This window comes from Falco peregrinus, chromosome 4, assembly GCF_023634155.1.
Source record: "Falco peregrinus isolate bFalPer1 chromosome 4, bFalPer1.pri, whole genome shotgun sequence".
In the NCBI taxonomy this organism is placed as follows: Eukaryota; Metazoa; Chordata; class Aves; order Falconiformes; family Falconidae; genus Falco; species Falco peregrinus.
The window spans coordinates 113,637,986-113,661,754 of NC_073724.1; the positions used below are offsets into that span (position 1 = coordinate 113,637,986).

General features: G+C 52.8%; 2 protein-coding genes across 2 annotated transcripts in view; one reads left to right on the forward strand and one right to left on the reverse strand.

Annotated features, from left to right (window-relative positions):
- Positions 1-7,748, forward strand: part of ME3 (malic enzyme 3) — a 136,222-nt gene extending 128,474 nt beyond the window's left edge. The window contains exons 8-14 of the mRNA XM_055802959.1: positions 1,830-1,927; positions 3,127-3,240; positions 4,210-4,315; positions 4,922-5,064; positions 5,956-6,129; positions 6,548-6,646; positions 7,464-7,748. Coding sequence (XP_055658934.1) covers positions 1,830-1,927; positions 3,127-3,240; positions 4,210-4,315; positions 4,922-5,064; positions 5,956-6,129; positions 6,548-6,646; positions 7,464-7,625 — 896 coding nt within the window. The 3' untranslated portion in view covers positions 7,626-7,748. The remainder of the gene's footprint in view (positions 1-1,829; positions 1,928-3,126; positions 3,241-4,209; positions 4,316-4,921; positions 5,065-5,955; positions 6,130-6,547; positions 6,647-7,463) is intronic.
- A 13,005-nt stretch (positions 7,749-20,753) lies between these two features.
- Positions 20,754-23,335, reverse strand: FAM181B (family with sequence similarity 181 member B). The gene has a single exon (XM_055803282.1). The coding sequence runs from the start codon at positions 23,118-23,120 to the stop codon at positions 22,047-22,049; it is 1,074 nt and encodes a 357-aa protein (XP_055659257.1). The 5' UTR covers positions 23,121-23,335; the 3' UTR covers positions 20,754-22,046.
- Between the last annotated feature and the right edge of the window lie 434 nt (positions 23,336-23,769).

Genomic DNA, 23,769 nt, shown 5'->3' on the forward strand with positions numbered 1-23,769 from the left:
CAAGTGATTCATTGCAAGAAAGAAGCTCACGAAGCCACCAGCCATTAGTCTAGTCCATGTTGTGTTTAAGACACAGACGCTTGCGATGCCCTCGTGAGTAAGAAATGCTGCCGTTGCCATTCTGTACCAGCATCCCAGTGCACGGACACCACAGCACTAACATTTGCTGCAGGAGTGCGGCCACTACCACCTCTGCTAAACCAGAATCACTCTTAGGTGACACTAATGATTAAATTTGGGAGAACTAAACTCATCCGAGTTATAAACACAAAATGTTGGTGAGCTAATGGTACCGATAAATGCTTCTGGTCTGGCCAATAAAGATTTTCTTTGTCAGAGGAGCTTATATAGGTTCCTTAAGCAAAATAAGCCATGTCAATAAAAGTTACTTCTCTGCCACAGTACCTGTGCTCCCACTAGGTGTCCTGCTTGCAGAGAAATAATGAAAGAGAGAATAATTCCCCGGTGACGTGATATACCGGTAGATTTCTAATTCATCCGTGACTTTTGCACTCAAGAGCCGCAGCAGGTAAAGCTGAATGTACTTTCTGGGTCCTTGACAGATGAGGCAGCACCATCTGCCGGTTTCACTGCTCGTGGTCGTGCTTGGCTCCTGAGCTGCTCTGTTCCCAGCCGGGCTGTGCACTGATGCCTGGCAGCACCCCAGCCCCCAAGGACCCTGCAGGCAGGGGGTCTCCCTGAAGGACTGGCTGACTGGAACACTGATGCACTGGCTGGTTAAATGGGCAGGAAAAGAGGAAATGCTGGAAATTTGCTGAAATCGGGTTTTATTAACCTAAAAGGGTTCATTGTCCGCCCCACCTGTGACCTCCCACACAAGGCTTTTTACTTGTTGACTCCCTGATTTCTCACAAATCTTCTGAAGATGAGAATGGAGAGACCAGCGTTAGAGCTGGGGACAGCATCAGAGCTGGGGTGCATCCAAACTGGTATCTTTTAAAATGCTGAGGAGTAAAACTAAGGGATTTGATGATATTTATAGGTCCCTTCCAACTCGAGGTATTCTGTGATAAAACTGTCTCCTTCATTCCTAGCTCACCTTTAACGCTTGTATGCAGCTTGCCCAGGTGACCTGAGATACCACCAGTGCCTGAATGCTCATTCCTCTGTGCCTCGCTTGATTTCTTCCCACCGTGTTCCTTCACCTGGAATAGGACATTAGATGAATACTATGTGTGATTGATGTGGGGTGAGGGCAGGTTGGTTCAGTCTAGACATCTGCCTCTCTCGATGGATGCAAAGTTGTACATATCACAGTGGCTGTAACAGCAGGACTCTGCTCTCCATACACTGGATACTTTCTCACTAATCTGGGACCAGCTCATGTTCTCAATGACTCTGTAATGCTTGGCAGCGAGGGATGATGGCTCTGAGTCAGCGTGTCAGAGTATTAGGGAAGTAAAAAAAGAGAAGGTGGTGCTGGGCTGTGAAGGTAAATGAGGAGAAGAGGATGGTAATTCCATGATCACAGAGGATTTTGTGACAAGGGTGCCCAATTTCAGACCACCGCTCTGCTACAGATGCCTTAGGTGACCTTAGACAAGTCACATGAACCTTAAACCCTTGGGAGTTTGGTATTAACTTCAGGCGTTCTAGGATTTGGTGTCCTTTTGACTCTATGTAGAGGGACATTGGTGTTCTCCTGCCTTGCAGGGGTCTTCTGAGGATTAAGGTTTCAGAGTAGGGAAGGCACTCTGATCCTTTAGTGACACAATCTAGGGGAATGGTTCCTTCCGCAAGGTTTCTAACAGCATGTTAGTGGGGTAGACAATCCATTTACCATATTCATGGTGTTTCTCTCTTTTCAGGCACCGCATCTGTTGCAGTCGCTGGCATCTTTGCAGCCTTAAGGATCACAAAGAACAAGCTCTCTGACCATAAGTTTGTTTTCCAGGGAGCGGGAGAGGTAAGAATGCTCTTGAGTTTGTTCCTAAATACGATCTAAATTCAAATTTAGAGAGAAAAGTCAACCATGACACTTCCTGCAAGGCTTGGCTTTCGTGAAAACAAAGCACAGAGGCAGGTTCCTTGCCACTGGGCAAGAGTGGGCCCCACAAGTGGATCTTGCCGCTGCGTAGAAGTTACCAACAATCTTTCAGTGGCCTCTTGGCCCCTGAGTCGTGGGCAGACTTCCTGGGTGTTACGAGGCTGCCCCTGTGTCAATGGGGCTTTAAGTACCATGAGGGAAGCCCCTGATGAGGCGGGGTGCTGCAGGAAGATTAAGGAGGCTGGCTTGAGTCCTCAGGGGTGGTATCGTAGGTAAACCACAGCCTCTTTAGCAATAGAGTCAAAAAGGATTCAGTCTCAAAGAACCGTAAGAGCGTAACCTCAATTTGGGCATCAGTCACGTTGCCCCCATGGCAGAAGTCGAGTAGTCTGTATGGCACCTTGCTCAGAGAGGCGGGGGGAAGCGCAAGTCTCTGAAGCCTGGACTGCGGACTAAAGGCATTGGTCCAGGTCCTGGCTCAGCTGTCAGCCACCTGTGACAGCTGTCTATCCCTCTGTGAAACAAAGATTGATAGTTCCCTTTCTCCACCCCTCCTGGCAGACATGTTTGTGCTGGTCACTCTCTCTGTGGCACAGAGACCCTCCTGCCTTGTTAGTCCCCATCTGGGCAGGAGGGCCAAGCACAGCTGTAGGACCACTGAGACACACAGCTTGTCCAGGGCTGCTTCCTCAGGCAGGAATGGGAGAAAAGGACCTGCCTCTTGGCAGTACTTCAGATGCAGCAGTTCCACTTTGCTTTGAGTTCCTCGCTGGCATCGTCACCAACATTTCTTCAGTGTCTGCCCCTTTTCCTCCCCTGCAGCAGCTGATTTAAATGACAGAGACAGCCTCTGCCTGTCAAGGTACCACCTCCGCTGCTCCAGCCTTACAGGCAGCCTGTTCTGTTGGACAATTGTTTTGTTGGGGTTTTTTATTTATAGCAGCACCTACAATGCTAAGACCTGCCCCGTGCCATGGCACTGTACAACCATGGAGCAGAAAGCCTCCCTGCTTTGTGCAGCACTGAGGGATGACCCAGCACATCTCTCATTAAAAATCTTTCCCTCCCACCCAAAAGATGATGATACCCCAATGAAGTGTTTATATACTGTGTTCCAGGCTGCAATGGGCATAGCTCATCTCATTCTCATGGCCATGGAAAAGGAAGGAATTTCACGAGAGGATGCCATAAAAAAAATCTGGATGGTGGACTCCAAGGGACTGATTGTGAAGGTAAATTTGTCTCTAGAGCTAAGCTCCAGTCCCCGGCCACCTCCTGCAAGCTAGAGAGAGGCCAGAGCAGGCTGATACCTTGGACCCCTGCTCAGCCCTGGAGTAAGGGCTGCAGTTTTATGGGTGTCAGCAGAGCTGTTCCTGCTTTCAGAGGACTAGGTTTTATGGTTACAACAGTGAACTAGCAGCACTGGCTGCCCTAAAGGCAATGCTTTGGGTTGGACCTTTAAAGTGGTAGGATATGCTGCTGGCCGTGGTCCAGCAGTGCTGCAATTCTTGCATGTCATATGGGGCATTACAACAGCAACATTGTGCCCTGCTTGGTGATCCAGCCTGGTCCAGCTCTACTCTGCACTCCCTGGGTCCTCAGAGCCTCTGCCCTTGTCCCTCCTCAGGCCAGAGGAGACTTGTGCTGTATGTACAGCTTCTCTGCCCTGGCAGCCAGATCCTTCTTCCACACAGTCTGCATTTTGGAGGGTGAGAGGAGCAGACATTAGCCCCATGTGACGTTACCATCCTTTCAATACTTAAAGGGGGCTTATAAGAAAGCGGGGGGAGGGGAACTAGTTTATCTAGATTTAGATTAGCTATTAGGAAGAAATTCTTCCCTGTGAGTGTGACAAGACACTGGCCCAGGCTGCCCAGAGCAGCTGTGGGTGCCCCATCCCTGGCAGGGCTCAAGGCCAGGCTGGACGGGGCTGGGAGCAGCCTGGGCTGGTGGAAGGTCCCTGCCCATGGCAGGGGGGTGGGACTGGATGGTCTTTAAGGTCCCTTCCGACCATTCTGTGATTCTATGATTACACCAACACCGCAGTGCCTGACTGGCTGACGCTGAATTCCTGCTCTGTGGAATCTGTTTTAGGTAGAGATGAAGGGTTTGGGCCAAGAGGTGAAATGAACTGATGAGTTACTACATTATGTCTCCACCTTTTGCCAACAGACCCAAGTCTGACTCCTTTTTCCTCACAGGGCAGGAGCCACCTGAACCATGAGAAAGAAATGTTTGCCCAGGACCACCCCAGTGTGAACACGCTGGAAGAGGTTGTGCAGAAAGTGAAGCCTACAGCAATTATAGGTGGAGTTCCCTTGGCATGACCTTTTCACATCAATTCAGTTCTTAGGGGAGTCTCTGTCTCTCTTCCAGGGCCTCCTTTTGTTCTCCGAGTCAAGATGAAATGAGCTTTTTTTTTACCCCCATTTTGTCGGTTGAGTTCTCCACATCCTTTCCCCTTTGGCTGTGGGGCACAGGCTTCCTCTCTTTTGGAGCTGTAGGAGCCCTCCCGGACAGGGCTGTAGAGGGAGGTGCTGGGGCAGGCAGGATCTGGGGCTCTCGGCAGCAAACATGGCCCTGGCAGGGTGGGCAGGATGGCGACGGCAACAGGCAGCTCAGGTAAGTCTTTTGAAAGCAAAGTGCTGAGCCTTTGGGAGGCACATTGCCGCAGCCAGGTTGGTCTAAACACTGATGCCCACTGCGCCCAAAGGAGCAGAGGGCTTTATTTTGAGACAGGCTCTTAATCTCACCGTAATATGAGACAGAAGCATCACCACCTGCATCTCCAGAGATGGAGCCCACTCCCTCCCACAGTTCATTTACCAACAGAGGCATTCCAGAGGGATCAGCCCAGTGCACTGAAGCCAGACAGTCAGAAAGCACCATCTCACTCTGCTGTTGTTGTTTTAGGTGTTGCAGCCGTTGCAGGAGCTTTCACTGAGAAGATTTTGAAGGACATGGCAGCCTTCAATGAAAGGCCCATTGTGTTTGCCCTGAGCAACCCCACAAGTAAAGCAGAGTGCACAGCGGAGCAGTGCTACCGCCTCACCGAGGTACTGGTGCTCAGCATAGGGAAACTGGGTGCTCTGGGTGCGCCGTGGATGACTGTACCAAGGAAACCACAGTGGTGCATGGTGGGCAGAAAAATGACAGTGGGTATAAGTTGAAATAAGAGAAGTTCAAGCTGGTCGTAAAGATAAATGTTCACACTGTGAGGAGGGCCAGGAGGTGGTACAGGAGCCCAGATTGCTCGTGCAGTCTCTGTCCTTGCAAGTTTTCAAGACCAGGCTGGATAAAACCCCAAGCAACTTATTCTGATTTCATAGCTGACCTTGCTGTGAGCAGGAGTTTGGGTCTCTGCCACCCAAACTACTTTGTGATCCTGTAAAGAAAGTGCTTGCCTCCTTCATCCATGGCTGTCTGAGATGTCGCATCCTCCCAGGTTGACTGTCCCCTGTGTTTTGCCGTCCGAGTTGCTTATGTAACAGTTTCATCACCCAACTTGGACACAATGTCACTGAAGAATTATTGTCATGTGCATTGACTTGGTGTGAGAGAGGAGGCCTTGTCTCACTATCCACTTTGCCCTCCCCACCAACTGCTGCTGGCTAGAGCAATCACACAGCCCCCAGACCTTTATCCCACATGAGTCTCTCTTCACACTCCATAGATGGCTGATAGAGAAGGGAGAGAGACTCCTCAGCCAGCTCATAGCACTTGCAGTTGGGCAGTGCAAACGCCCACGCAGTGGCCCTGTCCATGGCCTTGGCTGTGCCTCTGGGGACCAGGCCCTCCAGAGATGTCAAGTGGAGATGGCTCTCACTGACTGGCTGGAGGTTTCTCTACTTGGTCACCAGAGTCCCCTGAGCACAAATCATGGTGTGCAGCAGGAATATAAGACTTCTCTTCTGAATTTGGATGCCTCTTTCTCTCTCTTTGATCAGGGCCGGGGAATATTTGCAAGTGGGAGTCCATTCTCAAAGGTAACTCTGCCCAATGGACAGACCTTCTTCCCAGGCCAAGGAAACAACGCCTACGTCTTCCCAGGAGTGGCACTGGGAGTCATTGCCTGTGGAGTCCGGCACATATCTGATGATATCTTCCTCGTCACAGCAGAGGTTTCCAACTGGCATTTCACTAATGTTTTTTAAAAGATGGTAACAGACACATGCACCTGCTTTGGGTGTTTTCAAGAACCTGCCTGGGGCAATGCATTGAGTGGAAATGGCACAGCCTCAGCAAAAAGCTACAGCTTTTCCCAGACTCGGGGAAAGCTCACACTTCTATTGCACCTACACAGGTGCAGGAGCCATGGCAAGGTTCTCCTCCTTCTTCACAACTGCTGCTCTGGCACAGCACTTCCACTATTTTGGCTCCAGTTTTAAGTCTGTAATGAAATGTATTATGCACACATGTATTTTGAATAGTTCAGCAGTTCCCATTGAGAAAGTCCCAGCTCTGCCACTGCTGAGGTTTCAACCACATACCATGAGAGTTTGAGACCATCTCCATAAACTACCTTTCTCTTCTTTCTAGTCTATTGCTGCCCAGGTGACAGAGCAGAATCTTGCAGAAGGAAGACTCTATCCTCCCTTGAACAGCATCAGAGAGGTGTCTCTCAAAATTGCTGTGAAAGTGAGTATTTCCACATTTATTTCCACTTCCCATGGTAGGGAGGGCAGGAATTGCCCTGGCATCATTTTTGCTTTGTGCTGTTTTAATTCAACTTATTCTACAGCCTAAAGCAGTGATTCTCAGGAATCTTTCCAGCCAGAGCTGCTGCTTTGTTTTCTCCCATCATTAAAGCCCAAATGTGAAAAACACCTTCTGATTTTGGGTGCCTCACAGCTCACAAAGCTCTGCTTTATTACTTGGAGTTGTGGGTGCTCAGCACTTCAAAAAATCAGGTTTAGAGCCAAATTCAAACATGATACAAGTTGCCAAAAGATTTTAGGTTCCAAATTGCTATTTTGGAACCTCTCCTGTTATTTGATAAGGGTCTAAGTACTAAATACTATTCCAGATCTGGGCTTGTTATCTAACTGTGGGATTGGTAGCCTGTATACATCAAATCTGTAATTCCTGTTCAGGGGACACCCACGGAGAATCACATTGGCCTGCTAGGAGTAACTGATGGATGCACAGTGTAGCTGAGGAGCTTAAGAGTGTGAGCAGAGGTGGTTAAAGGGCTGCTCTCCTTTAATTGCACACTCCAGCCGTTTTGCCAGAGCAGGGGTGTGCATTTCTAAGCATCCAGGAATTGCGGGCAGCTTGCATTCCCTCACCCCAGGGATGAGGTGCGGGTGACTCAAGGAATTGCACAAAGAGAAAAAAAGCAAAAATGGACACAATTTTGAGGGGAGGAAATCGGGAAGATATAGCAGGGCCAAACTGCAGCTGGTTTCAACTTGCTGACGTTGTTTCATCGGCTCATTTTGCTATCTTTTTGCAGATTGTTGACTGGGCCTACAAGCATGGTCTTGCTTCTTGGTACCCCGAGCCAGCAGACAAGGAAGCCTTTGTGAAACGGCTCGTTTACAGCCCTGATTATGATTCCTTTGTTATTGATGATTACAGGTGGCCCCCTGCAGCCATGCAAACACAAGATGTCTAAGTTTTTGTGAGAACTGTTTTCTCATTTTTACCACGAGTTGCCATGGTTCATATCATTGCTGATATCAAACGCACCTCCAGGCTTGCAGAATGATAAAAGTAAATTAATCCAAGTAGTTTTTTACTTGCTGCTGGTTTTTCTCTCTGGGAGCATATCATTAGGGAATAAAACGGAGCCCAAGCTGGGCAGTCAGTACTCCAAGGAGAGAGACAGGCTGTGGCCACAGCCTGTCCCAGTCCGTCAGCGCTGTCTGTGTGTTGCTGTTTGCTTTACATGCTGCTCAGCTCTCAGCCCAGCTGCCTCAGAAGCTACCTGGGCCACCTCAGAAGCAAAACAGTTCCGTTCCTAGTGGGAGTGCCCTCGGGAAGCTCGGAGCCACACTCTCATGGTGACAGTTGTATGCGTGATCATCCCTCACACACGATGGCCATACTTTGCCTGTGGCTCTCCGGGTGTGGTGGGAAGGGCGTGCGTTGCCCTGGGAGAGCTGTACATTTGGGCGGCGCTACCCTTTCCTCCTTTGAATGTCCCCAAGTGTTCGAGGAGTCTCATCCAACCCAAGCTGGTGTATGGGCTGTGCAGCCTGGCACTGTCCTGTGCTCCCACCTCCCCTTGGAAACAAACCCCAAAACCTCCCTCAGCCTCATGGGGACAACAGGCTCCCTCCCCTTTGCAGTCCAGGCTGCTCTCTAGAGGGAATAGGAGCCAAGGGATGCAGGGAGGGAGAAGATGCTGGAGACCAGGGCACCACCCCTGCTACACACCCACACACAGGCACCCCACTGCATCACTGCATCTGCTACCGAGCACTGCCATCAGCCAAAGGCCCTCCTGGGGTTTTTTCCATCTCACAGAGTCCCAGGGAGTCCTCCCCTAACCCTGCAAAATTGTCACGCCCTGCCAAATACTGTCCCAGTGGGATAACAGTGTTCCTGAGCATAACTGGGAAAGAACAGAGGGACTTGCTGGCAGCTCTTCCCTTCCCAGTTCTCACCGCTAAGACACACAGCAAGACCAAGGCTGGTTACCAGTCTTTATTTAGTATCTGTAAGTGGCATTTAGCACCAGGAAATGAACCTCATCATTTTGCCGAGGAGCCCTGGCCTCTCCAATGTCTGTGTGCTTGTGATGCCAGCAGTTTTCACGCTCCTCACATAGGCAGGTCTTCTGGAAAGAGAAAGCTGTTGAGTTTCAGGTTCAGGGAGAGACACTGAGAAACACTCGCGTTTCCTGAGCAAGAGACCTGGAAACTGAGGTTTCCTTGCTTTTTCCATGGCTTCTGGAAAAAACTCTGCTTTTGAGAAAAGAGGTAGCAGGGTGGCAATTACTTCTTTTGCACCAGAAGGTCCCTACAGAGCTTCTCTTGGTTTCTTCTTTTCCTTCCTGTGCACCTCCTCACTGCTCAGTTAAAGGCTCAGCCTTTCTGTGTGTGCAGCTTCTGGGCCTAACTTCTCAGATATTAGGCAAGAACGAAAAAAAGGAAAGTGAAGAGAGAGAAAATGCCTTATAGGTGGAGGCACAAAGAGAGGAAATTTTCCTGAACAGCCTGGAAGCATCAGGGAGTGCTCAGCCGGTCTCATGATGATCACCGGACAGTCTCTCTTCAAACACTGCCAGCAGGAAAGGCTTCCCCCTCCACCAGTAAAGCCAAAGTCAAGATGCTTTTTGACAGGTGGCTTAGAAGTCTTAATCCTTCGCTATTCTACAAATGAGACTTCCAGAATCATGGTTTATTCTTCAGAATATTGGTTCTGATCCAGGTCATCTTGGCCAGGCAAATAGCAGGTGCAAGAGAGGGAGGATCGAGCTGTGCCCTTGCCACAGCAGGGACCTCTTTTTATCCTCTGGATTTGTCTGATGCACGGCATGCCTTCTAGAGATGAGGCCAGCGAGAGGCAACAGCCCCTGCCTGGCTCTTTGGAGGCAACAACACTCCTGGAACCTGGGTACCTTCCACCTTCACGTCCCCTGGAACAGTCAGTAGCTGTTTCAGAGGAAGCCTGAAAGTGCCTTCCATACCCAGACCCTTCTCCCTCTAAGTGTCCGAGCCATTTCTCATGGGAGTTCAGGAACAGCCCGGTGTGTTGAAGAAGATCAGGCACACAAGGAGTGATCCCTAGAGCATGTGGCCCTCTCCCCATACCATGAACCCCGGTCACCGTTACGGTCTGTTCTTGGTTAACGATTGTAGGCACCTAAGTACCATAAAAAGGGCTCGCTCACTCCCGGACTGTGGCACGGGAAAGAGAATCAGAAGGGTAACAGTAAGAATACCTCTGGGCTGAGATAAAAGACAGATTAAAGCGTAAAGCAAAACCTGCACACACAGTTACTCCCTGGAGCCACCTCCCGCATTACTTGTTCTGTTAGGCTTTTCCTCCATCCTTGCTTCTCCCTTTTCTTCCATCTGCCCCCGGGGGCATCTGCCTCCAGCTGCTACATAGAGCCCAATCCTCAAGAAGACAACAGGATCTAGCCCTTGGAGAAAGCCTCCCTCCAGCTCCTTCCCAACCAGTGGGCAAGCCCTAGCACAACTGGCTGATGCAAGAGAACCAAGGGCTGCAGCAGCAAACGTACCCACTTGGGAAACACGGCGACATCACCAGGAGCCACCTGGGAAAGGGCTTTTTTTCTGCCTGAAATGGCCAAACCCTTCGTCCCTGGCCTCTGCAGGAGAGATGGCCCTGGGTGAGACCGTTCCCAGGGAAGGATCGCATTGCCAAGGCAATGAGCCTTTGGGCTGCTAAGGCAGAAAGCTGTGCTCTGGCAGAGCTCCCTGTCCTCCACGCTGGCCCCTCTATCAGAAGCAGGAGGCGCACAGCGAGCTGCTGTAATAGCACTGCCCGGCTTCGTGCAGGGCAAGGCGCAGCCGTCTCAAGCAGGGGATGAGTGAAACCCGCAAGGAGGTTTTGCTGCAGCAAGAAGTCGCTGCCGGTGGCCTTTCAGGGCATGTCCCCAGAACTAGTGGCAGTGCTGGCAGAGTGAGACACTCGCACTGAGGAGAGATTTCAGCAGGTGGCCATCAAATCCAGGCAGGGTGCAAAGAAATCCTGCGGTAAAACACACCTGAACTTTTAATTCCGTAGAGGAACAAGTGGACAATGTCCTTACAGATGAATTCAAAGCCTGCTTTTTTGCCAGGGTGTAAGACAGAAGCGGCGGGGTCTCGAGCCCAGTGCGGTACGGTGTTCTGAGGAACACGGGAGCACGCAGCGCTGCACGTGTCCCAACGAACGCAGGTGTCCAGGGTTACCAAGTCCTGAGCTGCCTGTGGCAGAGGCAACAGCTGTTTTGGGGGAGGTCTGAAAGTGCCCTCTCCCTCTAAAACTGTCCCCTGTGAGCCTGCAAATTGGACACATTTCTCCCCGAGACATTTTTCTGCTCTCTGCTTCTGCTCCTTAGCAGCACAAAGTATGAATAATGGCACAGACACATAGAAGGTGCCTTTCCAGCTCCCTTATGTCCAATACAAACATGTCTCCATCCAGGCTCTGGCTCTTGCCACCTTTCTTCTGGCGTGCAAGCAGCAGTCTGCAGGCACACAACTGGAGGCATCTCCTCAGCTTGTGCTCGCCACAAGGTTGCCCAGGTGTGCAGCAGAAGGCACAGCTGCTGGAGGACGGTGTGTGACACAGAGCAGTAGCCCCACGCTGCGCTGCCCGGCTGTGGGCTCCCACCTGGGGTGCTCAGATGGGTTCCCCTGGGGACAGAGAGGCCAATACTGACAGTTCACAGAGCAGGCGCCCAGGGTGGCCATCCCTCCTCTCCTGCCACTTCCATGAGACAGTGCTGGGTGGTCCAAAATGCTGGGGTAGGAACCCGAGGGGGATTCTTGTTGGGAGAGAGGGCAAGAGTGAAAGCAGTCTGGCATGGGAAGTGGTCCTACCATTGGTGCTTCTCTTGTGCCTGCCACAAAAATGGCTTTTCTTCAGGACAAAACGAGCCTTCCCTTTCCCTGAAGCCCTAAGACCTCCCTGGCCTTGGCCCAGCGAAACACAGAGCAATGCCAGGCTACAGGGGCAGGTCAGTGAGCAGCTTAGGACGAAGAGAGCCTGGTGAGTCTAGACAAAGGGCTGCTTGGGGCAGGATGAAGGGACCATCTGGGCTTCCTTGCAAAAAGGAGAAGCCGTTCGGGCAGCTATTCATGTGTGATACTGCACACGTTGGCTTCACTCTACACAGCAACCTGCGGGATGGTGTGGGGGGCTGTTAACCCATCCTCCTTCCCCAGCTCCTGCAAATAAATAAATTGCAAAACCCTGCAGCTGGAAGCAACTCTCTTCACTGCTCACTAAGCAGTGGGATTTCACCCTGGAAAATGCTCTTCCCTGCTCTGCTCACAGCTCCGCAGCTGCGAGAGGGCAGCACCGCGTCCCCAGCTTCTCCTGCCAGCTGCAGGACATGGAGCACTGGCACCCTTCGGGCTGGGCCTACCAGTGGATTTTCTCAGCAGTGCTAAGGAGTGAGAAATAAAAGGTTCAAGATTCAGGTCCAGCAAGGGAGGCTGAAAAACACTGCCTGTCCCCTTCAGCCCCGACACTCCCAGGCATGTGCCTGGCCTGTGGGTGTCCCCATGATCCCGGGGGCTCCGGTGGAGGCCCCTCGTGTCCCAGGCGGTGGCAGGGAACCCACAGCAGAGCCAGGCTGAGGCACCACGCGAGGCCAGGGCACAGACCTTTGGCTGAGCAGGTGCAGAGGCGCAGGGCAAGCCCCTCTAGCTGCAGGTGCTGGGAGGGAGCAGGGGCTGCGTGATTTGGGGACCTGGAGCCCAGCGCCTGATCCCCCTTGAGAATCCCTAAGTGTGGAGCCACCCATGGGTGCTGAGTGCCAGCCGGCGCTCTCGCCTGGAGCACCCACCTACTGCTCCGGAGCAGGAGAGATGGCTGGTTGAGGGTCACAGTCTCCAAAGCCTGCAGCTGCCCCTCGTCCGGTGAGAGCCCAGAGCACTGGCTGCCCAAGGGGCTATTGGCACGGGGAAGAAGGCCATTGCAGGAGAGGCTTACCAGAACAGGAGCTCCTCTCCAGTCTCCCTCAGGATTTCCACAGCTCTGCTCTTGCACCTGTCTTCCTACCGGGCTTCCTTCCTCTTCTCCAGCAGCCTGCTCCCCCGGATCACTGCACAGGACGGCAGCTGCAGCAGCAGGCAGCGCTCCCTCCCACTCGGGCTGCCAACCTGCACAGCCCCTTCCACGGGGTACCTGTGACCAGCAGCTCCAGGGAAGGCTTAGCCCATGGGCTTTGGGCAGCTGGGGCACAGCTGGAGTCAGGGTCTCTTCCCCATCATTGCGTCATTGCATCATTGCATCATTGCATCTATTCCTTGCCACCTAGAAGGGAACTACCAGAAGCAGCCAGGGGATGGAAAGCCAAAGCCAACAGTTCAGCAGCCTGCATGCTTGACCCCTCAGATGGCCTGCTGCCACTTCACTCGTACAGGCCTTTGAGGGAGCTGGCACATGCTTACTTGGTCACTGACCTGTCCAGAGTGGCTGCCTCTGTCTTCTTCTCCAGGAGGGTGAGGGATGAGAAGATGATGATGATGCTTCGACTCCACCGGTACTACCTGAGCACCAGGCTCACCACCCATATGGACAGCCATCCTCCAGGTATCACCTGCACCTATATTGCCATGAGACGAAGATGTGAGCCCAGCCCAAGCTCACTCCAACATGCAGCACCATGAGAGGTGGCGATGCAAAGACCTCTCCCATCGTCCAGCCCACTGGATGTCCTGAAGCCAGGCTAGAGCAACTCCCCCATGGAGGGACACCACTGGTGTAGCCACAGGTCCTGGGCACAGCCGTGTGCTCGGCACGGCTGTCGGGGCCACCTCAGGGTGGGGCTGGGGTTCCCGCCTGGCTGCAGGACCACCAAGGGGCTGTTGACACACAGCCCTGCTGCAGCCCAGTCCCAGGCTCAGCGCCAGCCCGTGGGGGTCACCGGCGGGCAGGACAGGTGCCCACTGAGGATGGCGCACCTGCCTCCTTAGATGGGTCCTTATTCTGGACATTTCCTTCATCAGCATCTCTCTCACCATTGCCTGCTTTAGCTCCCGGCAGGAGGCATGCTACCGGCTATGCGGGGATGAAAGAAATCAGCGGGCATCGCTGCCTGAGGGGAAAGGAAAGGAAGGGAGGAGGAGTGCAAGTGCCAGGCTCGCAGGGAGAGGAGTGAGGCGGAGAGGGCTTGCATATGTCGAGTGGTTTAAAGTGCTGCAAAACCCGACTTTTCTCCACCCATGGAGGCCCTTTGCAGATGCTTGTCCCCTCTCTGAGCTTCACCTGTTAGCTTTCCTCCAGGAGAAAGCCCGGTACTTTCTGCGTCTCTTTTCCTCCCTTCAGGACGAGGGTCGCTCCCATGCCCACTGCAGGGAAAGCTTTCTTCCCCTCGGCTTTAGAGGCTGAGCGCTGTAGCCTTTCCCGCTGGCTTCCTTAGAGAAAGCAGGCTGCAGGGGAAACTACCCGGAGCTCAGGCAAGCCCCACCAGCAGGCCTGCCGTGCCGTCGAGCCACAGCCCCTGGCTTTGCACCTCTGGCTATAACTCACTCCATGCTTTTGCTTGCCCCGTAGCTGAAAATGCCGCCTGGTGTGCTGAAGCTGCTGGGAGGCAGCGCATCCTCCCCGTGGCTGCTGGAGCTGGGAAGGAAGGGGAAGGCTTGCAAGAGCACAGCAAGCTCGCTAGGAGCCTTTTCTGGAAGACCATGCCCATCCCAGGAGCTTCCCCACCGCCCAGGCTGGCCCGTAGCGCTCCCAACGTGCAGGATGCAAAGCGAACCAGCCGAGGGCTGCAGAGGACTTCTGTCCCTGGCTGCTGCGAACGCCCTGTCAGCCATACATCATACATCACGTTTTGCCAGGGACTTAAGCAGTGGCAATGAGTATTTTTGCTCTTGTCCAACCTCGTAGAAGAAAAATCTCCCGTAGGAGGACTCCCCAAAATCACTGCGTGGCTGCTTTACAAGGCACAGTAACTAGGAAAAGAGATTAAATCGGTGTAGGAAAAACACAAGTTGAATGTTGTGGGATTTTTAGCTGCTGCCTGTCTCGGTTTTGTTTTCTAACTTAAAGCAAGGCTATTTATAACAGATCCCTTTGGATTGCTCTGTTTGCTCCCACTTCTTCTCTCGGCAGCAGAACAAGTCCTCTATTACCCAAGTTGTTCTTTTTCTCTTCCTTTGAAAAAGGAGGTGATTTGAAACCAGTCATAAAACCAGCATAAATACAAGAAAAAGATATCAATACAGGTAATAATGTGGCAATATTAATACCTGTTTCAAGCCAGGAAAGGATCGCCATGGCATCCTAACATGATGCTAAGCCTAGCAATTGACTGATGGCTGGGTTGCCTCTGCCAGGAAACCCCCTTCACTCCTCTTTGCCTACTCACTCACCTTTCTCCTTTTAGTTAACAAAATTGCATCTTATTTATAATCTCAGCTGGTCTGGATTAGTCAGGTGGCGTCTGTCTCATAGTAAAATGTGTTCTCCCTTCCCTGGCAGGGCCCATCCTGCTCGGAGCGCTGTGCCGCAGGCTGCGGTGCTGGCTCATCCCCGGCATCCAGGAACCAGCGTGTGGCCCTGGCAGCCGGAGGGTCCCTGAACAGTACAATAAAAATAAGTTACATCGAAGTCAGGGCCATGCTCCTCTGGCCCAACATTTACTTCAGCCCTTGTGCCTGATGTTTCTGTCACCCGGCTTTACCCCTGAAGGGTCACCTAATTGATAAAAAAATATCAGCCACAGAGTTTTTGATCAAATACAGGCTGTCTGGTCATCACATCGGTGCTTAGCACACCAGGCAGCCACCCTGAATTAAACCCCTGCCCTTTAAGCCATTTTCTGAGGCTTCTTCCTCGCAAGCCTTGACTTCATGTGCAAATCGGAGACATTTGTTTTGCTAGCGCTTCAAGGGTGTGCTGACCTTTCAGTCCTGAAAGGAAAAATCTTGATAAAATCACTAATTAATGACTGAGTTTGAATCATTTGTCCCAGATATGTGGATAAACAAAGAAGCTAAAGGTCTGGCTATTAAACAGGAAAGAAATGTTTTTCTTCATGGAGCGAGCTTGGCTGTTCAAATACCTAAAATGGTGGTAATTGATTTATATTCAATTATTTGAGTGCACAGAAGCAATTATAGCTATTCTTTAAAGCCCAGCTCTACCGTCAAGCGTTACTATGCAAAAAATGATTCCTTATTAGTTATCCACTGAAAAGAAATGGTGGCGGAAGGATGGAATTTCCCTTTTATTTAGAATTCACACCCAGTTTTACCGATCTGATCTCTGCTTTCTGTATATCAAGAACAACAGGGCTCCTTACTCCAGACCTAATGAATCTAGCTGACAAGCCTCTGACAGGAGAGACACTGCTGGAACTGGGAGGGCATTTGATCACAGAATTGTAACGCTGGCTGGTATTATTCAACCAAGGGCTCTGCCAGGGTCCAGCTCAACTCGGAGTCACCCAGGCTGTCCAGCAGTCAGGACAATAAATGGCATTTTAATCCGTAACTCCTGCAGATGGGTTCAAAAAATTCACTCAGATTTCTAAAGCTCTCACAAACTCACCATGAACCTCATTTTTAATTGCTGGAAGGAAAGAGCACTTTTCAGGGTGCTCAGCCTCAAAACCCAGAGAAGCGCTCCAGCTCTCTTAGGGGCTGAACACATCAAAGAGACTTGAGAGAAGGAGGAAGTATTATGTATGACATACTTATGGGAGGTCCAGGATAGCTCTCAAGGCCACCCTGGAGCGCTGCCTCAGCCGGAACCCACAGCAGAGACCCGAGTACACTCAGCACAGGGTCGAGTCCTTCCCATGAGGTTTGGATGGCCACCTGCAGAAGGGGCCACGTCTGCTATGTGTCATTGAGACGGGTCATGGGGATCAGTCCCTATAAACTAGTTCTTCACCTTGTAGCATAGAAGAGCCTGGATCACAGTCTGCAATTCAGAAAATGAGAAGAGACGAAATCTGGTCCACAATCTCCTGTGCGACCGTCCCTGGTCCAGCAGCCAGTCTCAAAGAGTGTCTTGGCATCATCAAACTTAGAAGCATTCACTGAGTTTTCACTGCCGTGGAGGCACACAGAGGTTTAAGCAGTGGACCTACAGCTTTTATAAAGCTGAACAAAACCAAAAATCAGTAACGATTATGCCCACCTTCTGCTCAAACAGAAAGCAGTCTCTGTTCACTGTCTACAGCTACTAGAAAGCAGTACCGTTGTTGCCCAGTACCTGAGGTTTAACTCGCTCCCAGCCTGCCAACAGATTTGCTTAGCTGAGCTGTGGCTGAACCGGCTGAGCTGCACTCCAGCCATTCCTGGGCTCATCGGTACGACCCCCACTTCACTTCAAACCATCCCTGAAGCTGGGCTTGGGCACTGATCACAGGCTGGAGTAAGGGATGCACGGGCACAGCTCCACTCAGTACACGCAGCTAAGGGGTGGCACCTGTGGCAAAGAGGCAGGGGAGCAAATGGGGACAGTCACCTCTGCGTCTGGCACAGCTGGCTTTGCCACAACCTGTTCAGCAGAGCCCACAAACTGAACACCAATGAGCTGCTAAGACCGGGGCAGCCTAAAATGCCCACCAGGAGATATCCTGGCATGCAAAACACACTAACAGGAACAGCAGAACCTGTTACTGCAAAGCTTGAATCCTGTCCCCCCTCCCTTATTACAGACCAATCCACATTTTCTTACACGCCCAGCATTGTCAAGGAACACCTGGAGGGAGCACAGGGGTAAGTGTGCAGCTATAGCTGCCTCCAGGAGGGTCACAGAGATTTCATAAATAAGATGTGAATCCCCCGTCTCAGAGAAGGAGAGATGAACGATCATTTCAGAAATCCAATTTATTCCTCCAACCTTACACTGGGCGATTCAAGCAATTAAAAATATTTTCCACAGGCAGCAATGCAGTGATGTTGAGGCTGTAATCTCCGGACAACCGTGGGTCTGTGGACTACCACCAAAATAACTATGAAAAATAAGGCTTTGACAGTACATTTACATTTGATAGGGAGGGGGTCCAAAAAGCATAAAGGGCTAAAAATCCTCCAGCCCAGTGAAGTTGTTCTCTGCCAGTGAGGGAGGGGAGTCACCAAGGATAAACGAGGTTACAGTAAGGTACTGAAAAATACTATAAAACACAGAAAATAGTAGTTCTCTCCCACACCTTTCATAACGCCACCTTTCAGCAATCCTCGGCCAATCTTTACACATGCAGGTTTTGGGAAAGGGGGGGTTACTATCATACACTTCTATTTTTATTCTTTTATGTAGATGTGTTACAAAAACCATTGGATTTTTAAATGAGTGTTAACCCATCTTAAAAATGAGAGATGAGTTTATTGCAGAGAGGGTAGGCTGCAGTCTCTTCCGTTGACATAAAGCTATCCTAAAAGCATTCCCAACTCTCATTTCCTACAGTCAGGTTTGTAGGCTTGAGCTCCCGCATTTCCATCTTAGTTGCTTGCACATGACTACAGAGTTCCTCCACCACCTTTTTCCTCCTGTTGCCAATAACTGCAGAATGACCTTCAGTTTTTGCATTGTTGCCAAAAGCAGTTTATTCAAGAAGTCAGAAAACAAAAGCAGCCTACAATAAACTTCTGTATCTCTTTTACTAACATTGTTTGAACAACTACGTAAACTCACTGAAGATGACTCATCGTCGATGGTCAGGCTGGATTAGAGCAATCCCAAACTCGGGTCATGAAATAGTTTCAAAAGCCCATCCAAGAAAATGAACGAATCTTTCTGCTTTCTTGAAGGACCTTTGGAAAAGACCCAGACTGTTTAAATCACAACATATTGAGGCACAGTAATAACTTCTTGGTGAACCCTTTGTTACTCATCAGTAAAGCACCATTAAGGAAAGATAGGATTCTCTCTATTAGAGTGAAGGGTTCTTGTCACTCCCCTTTATCATCTTTGACTTCATATGAAAAATTATTAAGATGTGTATGCTTTTCCACCAGAATCTCCAGTAAAATCAGGTATGTGTGAAATGCACCAACAACAAAACAGAATTTATTATATTTGAGGAACTCAGTGCAAGTTTGTAAAACGAAATAGTTTGATAGTCTGACCTCAGTCCAACCACACTTCCATTCAAAGAGACGTGCTTCTTTTAAGATAGAAAAGCTAAAAAGCATTGGCTTTAGTTCTTGGGGAGAGACCCCTTGTAAAAGTGCACCAGATAAACCGAATGATCTTGCTCTGTCACACAAGGTTTTAGTCTTACAGATGCTTAAGTTGGTGCTTTTCAGTGCTCCAGTGGAGAAAACAATTTCCCAAGGGTGTTTCTGCGCGAGACTCTTACATGTGACATTTTCAGTGCCTGCGCTATTCAAGGTGGGGGAAACAACCACAACAAAACATGCCCACATACAGCCAACGAAGGGAAAAGCCGCAGCTCCAGCAGACGGCAACCCTTGGCCTGGCAGTGAGCTCCAGCGCTCCTCAGGAACTGCACAGAAACCCTGTGTCCTGCCAGCGCTGTGGGGAAAGCAGCCGGGATCAACCCAGCCGTGGTGAGCTCCTCTCCAGCCTTAGCAGACTCCCCATACTGAGTACTCCTCAAATGCAGACTCGGGCAGAAATGCAGCGGTGCTTCAAAGTATGCTGGTCCTACATTGGGTTTTTTGTTATTATTATTTTTATTTTCAGTGTAAACTGAAAATGTCTGCTTTAGGGAACCATTGCAGAAGAGAAGGCCAAGTTGAAGCAACACCCGCAGCTGCTGCTCAGTCAGGCTGACTCCTGGAGCCTGCCTCCAACTTTTTGCAAGCCCACAAAGAGCCCTTCAACCTGGCAGCCTCCGGGGTGGGCTGCCCAGCTCTGATGACACCCACAGAGCCGCTTCTCCCACTGGTTTGAGGCAAGATCTAACCCAAGAAGGCCGATGATGCTCAGCTTCTGAGCACCACAGGTAACCATCTACAAGGGAGCGGAGCACCGAAGTCATGAAAGCCACCTGACAGGTCAATTTGTGGCACTTCACAGCTACTTGGAGTAAAAAGGTGAGGCCTGCGGGCAACCAAACCACTCAGGTTCACGCTGTCTACATAGCACATCCCAGCGTCTATTCCTGAAGACTTGCTTTAGAATTTTTTTTGAGCAAAATCTCACTGAAGTCCATGAGACAGCTGACAGGACAGGCTGCGAGGTCTTCAGGATTAGATCTCTGGTTAACACATATTTGCATATCGAACTTGTGAAATAAATTGGTGAAATCCTCAGTGAAACAAGGTGTTTTCTTTCCTTAGCAGAGACCGCAGCATTATCAGCTTCCCCTTCGTTTGCCTGGCCTGCTGAAAACGCTGACCTCAGGCGCACGGCTCAGGTGGGGGAGCCGGGTGATATGATATATTATATATATATATAAAAATATTTGTTATATATATATATATATATTAGCACAGCACCATCAAGCTGAAATACTCCAAGCAGCTGCTCGTATAGGCTACAAATTCCATTGCTTGAAGCAGTTGCCAAAAATAACAAAAAAAACCCCCCACCACCACCTCTCCAACCAAAATAACCTGCCGGTTGGTCTTGTCTAGATAGTTATAGGCAAGCTCTGCTTGGACCTGGCAAAGCGCCGCTTTGCGAAGGCGAACTCGCGCCCTCGTGGCTGGGAGGTTTGCCAAAGCGGAGAAGGCAGGACTGAGTTCACAGAGCAGGACATTGTCCCGCCATCAAAACCAGCAGCAGGGCAGGATTAACCTAATTTGTAGCTACCTTGGCTGGACCGGACACTCGTTGTTCCTCATACAGGCTCCTGTGAAGCTTGGTTAAATAAACTACCACAAAATTATGCCTGAGAAGCGCAATTCCTCAACAGCATCCAGCTATTAAGACACTGGAGTGTTGTGGATGTTCACCCATGGCGGTTCCTTTCCATACAGCTTGAAGAGACCTCGGGCAGCTTTCTGGGAGGAAAGAGGCAGCATTAAGTTACAGCTCTTGCTATTTAAAATTAAGCTCATTTCCAAAACAATGTATCTCACAGTTTATTTCCACAAGATCTTGCTTCACTTCTCCAGGCATCCCACCAGCTCCACCCCGAGTCTCTGAAGAGTTCAGTCTGGGCTGATGAATGAAGGAAACTGCTTTACCTTTCACGTTATCTTTTAAAAGACAGAAGGCACATGGATTTGTCACGGCTGAGGGTAAAACCTCAGGCTGATCCGTATGTAGATCCCGTTTCAAAAACAAACAGCCCGCTTGGGCCTGGCAAGGAGCCCGGCTGCGGGATTGCCTTTTGAGATTCACATCACAATAGGAAAACTCCCGAGTATTTTGATCTGTTTTCATAACGGTAACAGTTTTCATCCCTTGGCTTTGTAGCGTATGATCATTCCTTTCTTTCTAGGAAGTTAAAGAAACACCCGGGTACAAACGAAGGCAAAACAAGCACGGGGTGCTGTGGGTAAAACACTGGCATTTCAAAAGATCTAGGACAGACAAAACCCTCGGCCCGTCTTAACTCCTGCCAAGAAACCCTTACAGAGGGCGGGGGGCGCGGTGGAAGCCCCTCCACCGCTGCATTTCCAGGGCAGTAACAACCACAGACCTTTAGATCTATTGTGTAGCTTTATTTCGATAGGACCTATCATAGACTCTTTTACATAACTTAAATGATTATCAAATAATCTCCTGTACACAATGAAACCGAGCCGCGTCGCTTTCCGAGCTTCGACACATTCCTGGAAGAAATCCAAGGGTCTGCAGGAGCCGCATCGCCGTAGCGGCTGCGATCGGTACGTTTTTGTCCCCAAATTATGCCGTCAATTAACTTTACGTAGCGCTATGAATGGCTGTCGGCGAGATCCTGCGAGGCACTGTTAAATTTCGGGACACTAAGTTTCGGTAGCAGCAAAACGCTTTTGCTTGAATAATTTTTTTTTTTCTTTTTTTTTCACCCCCTGGCCTTCATGTCCTCAGCCGAACATCCCACCGGCGCCTGCGATGCAGGCCAAGCTGGGGAAAATTTTAAACCGCATCCCACGAAGAGTTTGACCGAGCTGTGGTTTTGGACTGGAACGATGGAGTGCCTGCCGAGATGAGCCGGGCGGCCGCGCACCCCGGGCCGGGGGAGCCCGGCGGGGGGCGACCGGGGAGTGGGCCCGGCCGCCAGACACAGGCCTGCCCGCCGGACCCAGCGCCTCACACCGTGTTTGCAGCGCGCCCCGCAGCACGGCGGGGCCGGCGGGGCGAGCCCTGCGGGCAGCCGCGGCCCTGGGTGCGCGGCGGGGACGAGCGCAGCCCCCAGCCGCACGGCAGGTCCCGGCTGCCCCCCGAGCGTCCGCCAGGCCCCGGCGTGGGCCCGCCCGCGCCCCGGCCCTCACCCCCGCCCCAACCCCTCCCGGCGGCGCGGCGGGCGGCGGCCGGGCCCCGCGGCCCTGCCCTACAGGCCGGGGTAGGCGGCGCGGGGGTAGCCGCCGCCGTAGTCGTAGGGCACCTGCGGGGCGGGCAGCGGGCACTCGGGGAAGAAGGGGGCGAACCCCGCCGGCAGGTGCCCGCCGGGCTCCTCGCCGCCGCCGCCGGGGCCCGGCTCCCCGCCGGCCGGGTACAGCGGGCGCAGCGCCTCGGGCGGCGCCTTCTTGGGCGGGCTGCAGGGCCCGGCCGGGCTCCAGGGCGGCTCGGGGTAGAGCAGCCCGCCCAGCAGCGGGTGGTGGGCGGCGGGCAGCGGCAGCGGCGCCTCGTAGAGGCCGTGCTCCAGGCCCAGCTCGGCGGGCAGGCGGGCGCCGCCGCCGGGGAAGGCGTCCGGCGGGGCGGCGTGCTCGGGCAGCAGCGCGCCGTACTCGGGGCCCAGCAGCTCGAAGAACTCGGCCGCCTCCGCGCCGCCCTTCTCCGGCTCCTTGGCGGCCGGCGGCGGCCCGCGGGCGGCGGCGGGCAGCGCCGGCTCCGTGAAGAAGGAGGGCGGCAGGTTGCGGTCCCGCAGCGGCACCTTCCGCGGGCCGCCCGCCCCGCCGCCGCCGCCGCCCGCCGCCCCGCCGCCGCCCGCCGCCTCGCCGCCGCCCGCCGCCCCGCGGCCCTGCTGCAGGGAGCCGAAGAGGGCGGCCAGGCTCTTGCTCTGGAGGCTGCTGGCCGCCTGCGAGGCCTCCCGGCGCGGCGGGGGCTTGGCGGGGCAGGCGGCGGGCGGGGAGGCGGCGGCGGGCGGCGGCGGGGCGGGCGGCGGCGGCGGGGCGGCGGCGATGATGCCGGTGCAGCGCTTGATCTGCTTCTGCAGGTACTTCCTATGGTTCACCTTCCGCTTGGACTTCACCGGCTTGTCCAGCGCCAGCTTGATGTTGCTGGAGGCCGAGTCGATGAAGCTCAGCAGGTCCCGGGTGGCTTCTTTGAAGTCCCCCGCCTCGCCCCCGCCGCCGCCCTCGTAGCCCTTCTCCAGGTCGGCATAGCCCAGCAGGCCGCCGGCGGCGGCGGGGAAGCAGAAGGAGAGGAGGTGGTGGGGGCTGAGCAGCGCGGCGGGCACGGCCATGGCCGGCGGCGGGCCGCCGCCGCCCCGAGCTCCGCAGGGATACGCGGGGCGGCCGGCGGCGGCGGGGAAAAGGCGGCGGGCGGGGGAGGGGGAGGGCTCAGCAGCGGGGCTGGCCCCGGCCACCCCGCCCCCCCGCCGCCCCCCCCCTCTGGGCCGGGGACACCGGCGGCGGCGGAGGGGCGGGCCGAGCACCGCCCCGGGACAGGTACCCCCCCGGGCCCGCCCCCCCGGCATCCCCCGGCCGCCCCGGAGCGGGTAGGCAGCGCCCCCGGGGCCGGGCGGGGGCTCCCGGTCCCGGTCCCGGTCCCGCGGGGCTGGGTCCCCGCCGGGGGCGCGGGCACCCCCCGGGATGCACAAGCCGAAATTAATTTGCAAAGCTGTTTGGGTTTTTTGTCGGTTTGGGGTTTTTTTTCCCCATCTCATTGCTATGCAGCGTCAGCCGGCGTATTGTATTTTCCCAGTCAGGTCAAGTCCTGAGAAAATCCAGCGCAGTGATCCAGTGGAGATTTTAAGAGACTGGGTCACATTCAGTTAAAACTGAAGATTTTTACTTGCCCGGGTTTAGTGAAGCAGCAGCGTAAACCATCCTTATGGAAGGCAGGAAAATCAGCGATGTGGCTACAAGTACCAATAACAGCGCCTGAAGGAG

Bases quoted from the DNA above. Each gene is read 5' to 3' on its own strand.
- FAM181B (XM_055803282.1), bottom strand. From the start codon at position 23,120: ATGGCCGTGCCCGCCGCGCTGCTCAGCCCCCACCACCTCCTCTCCTTC.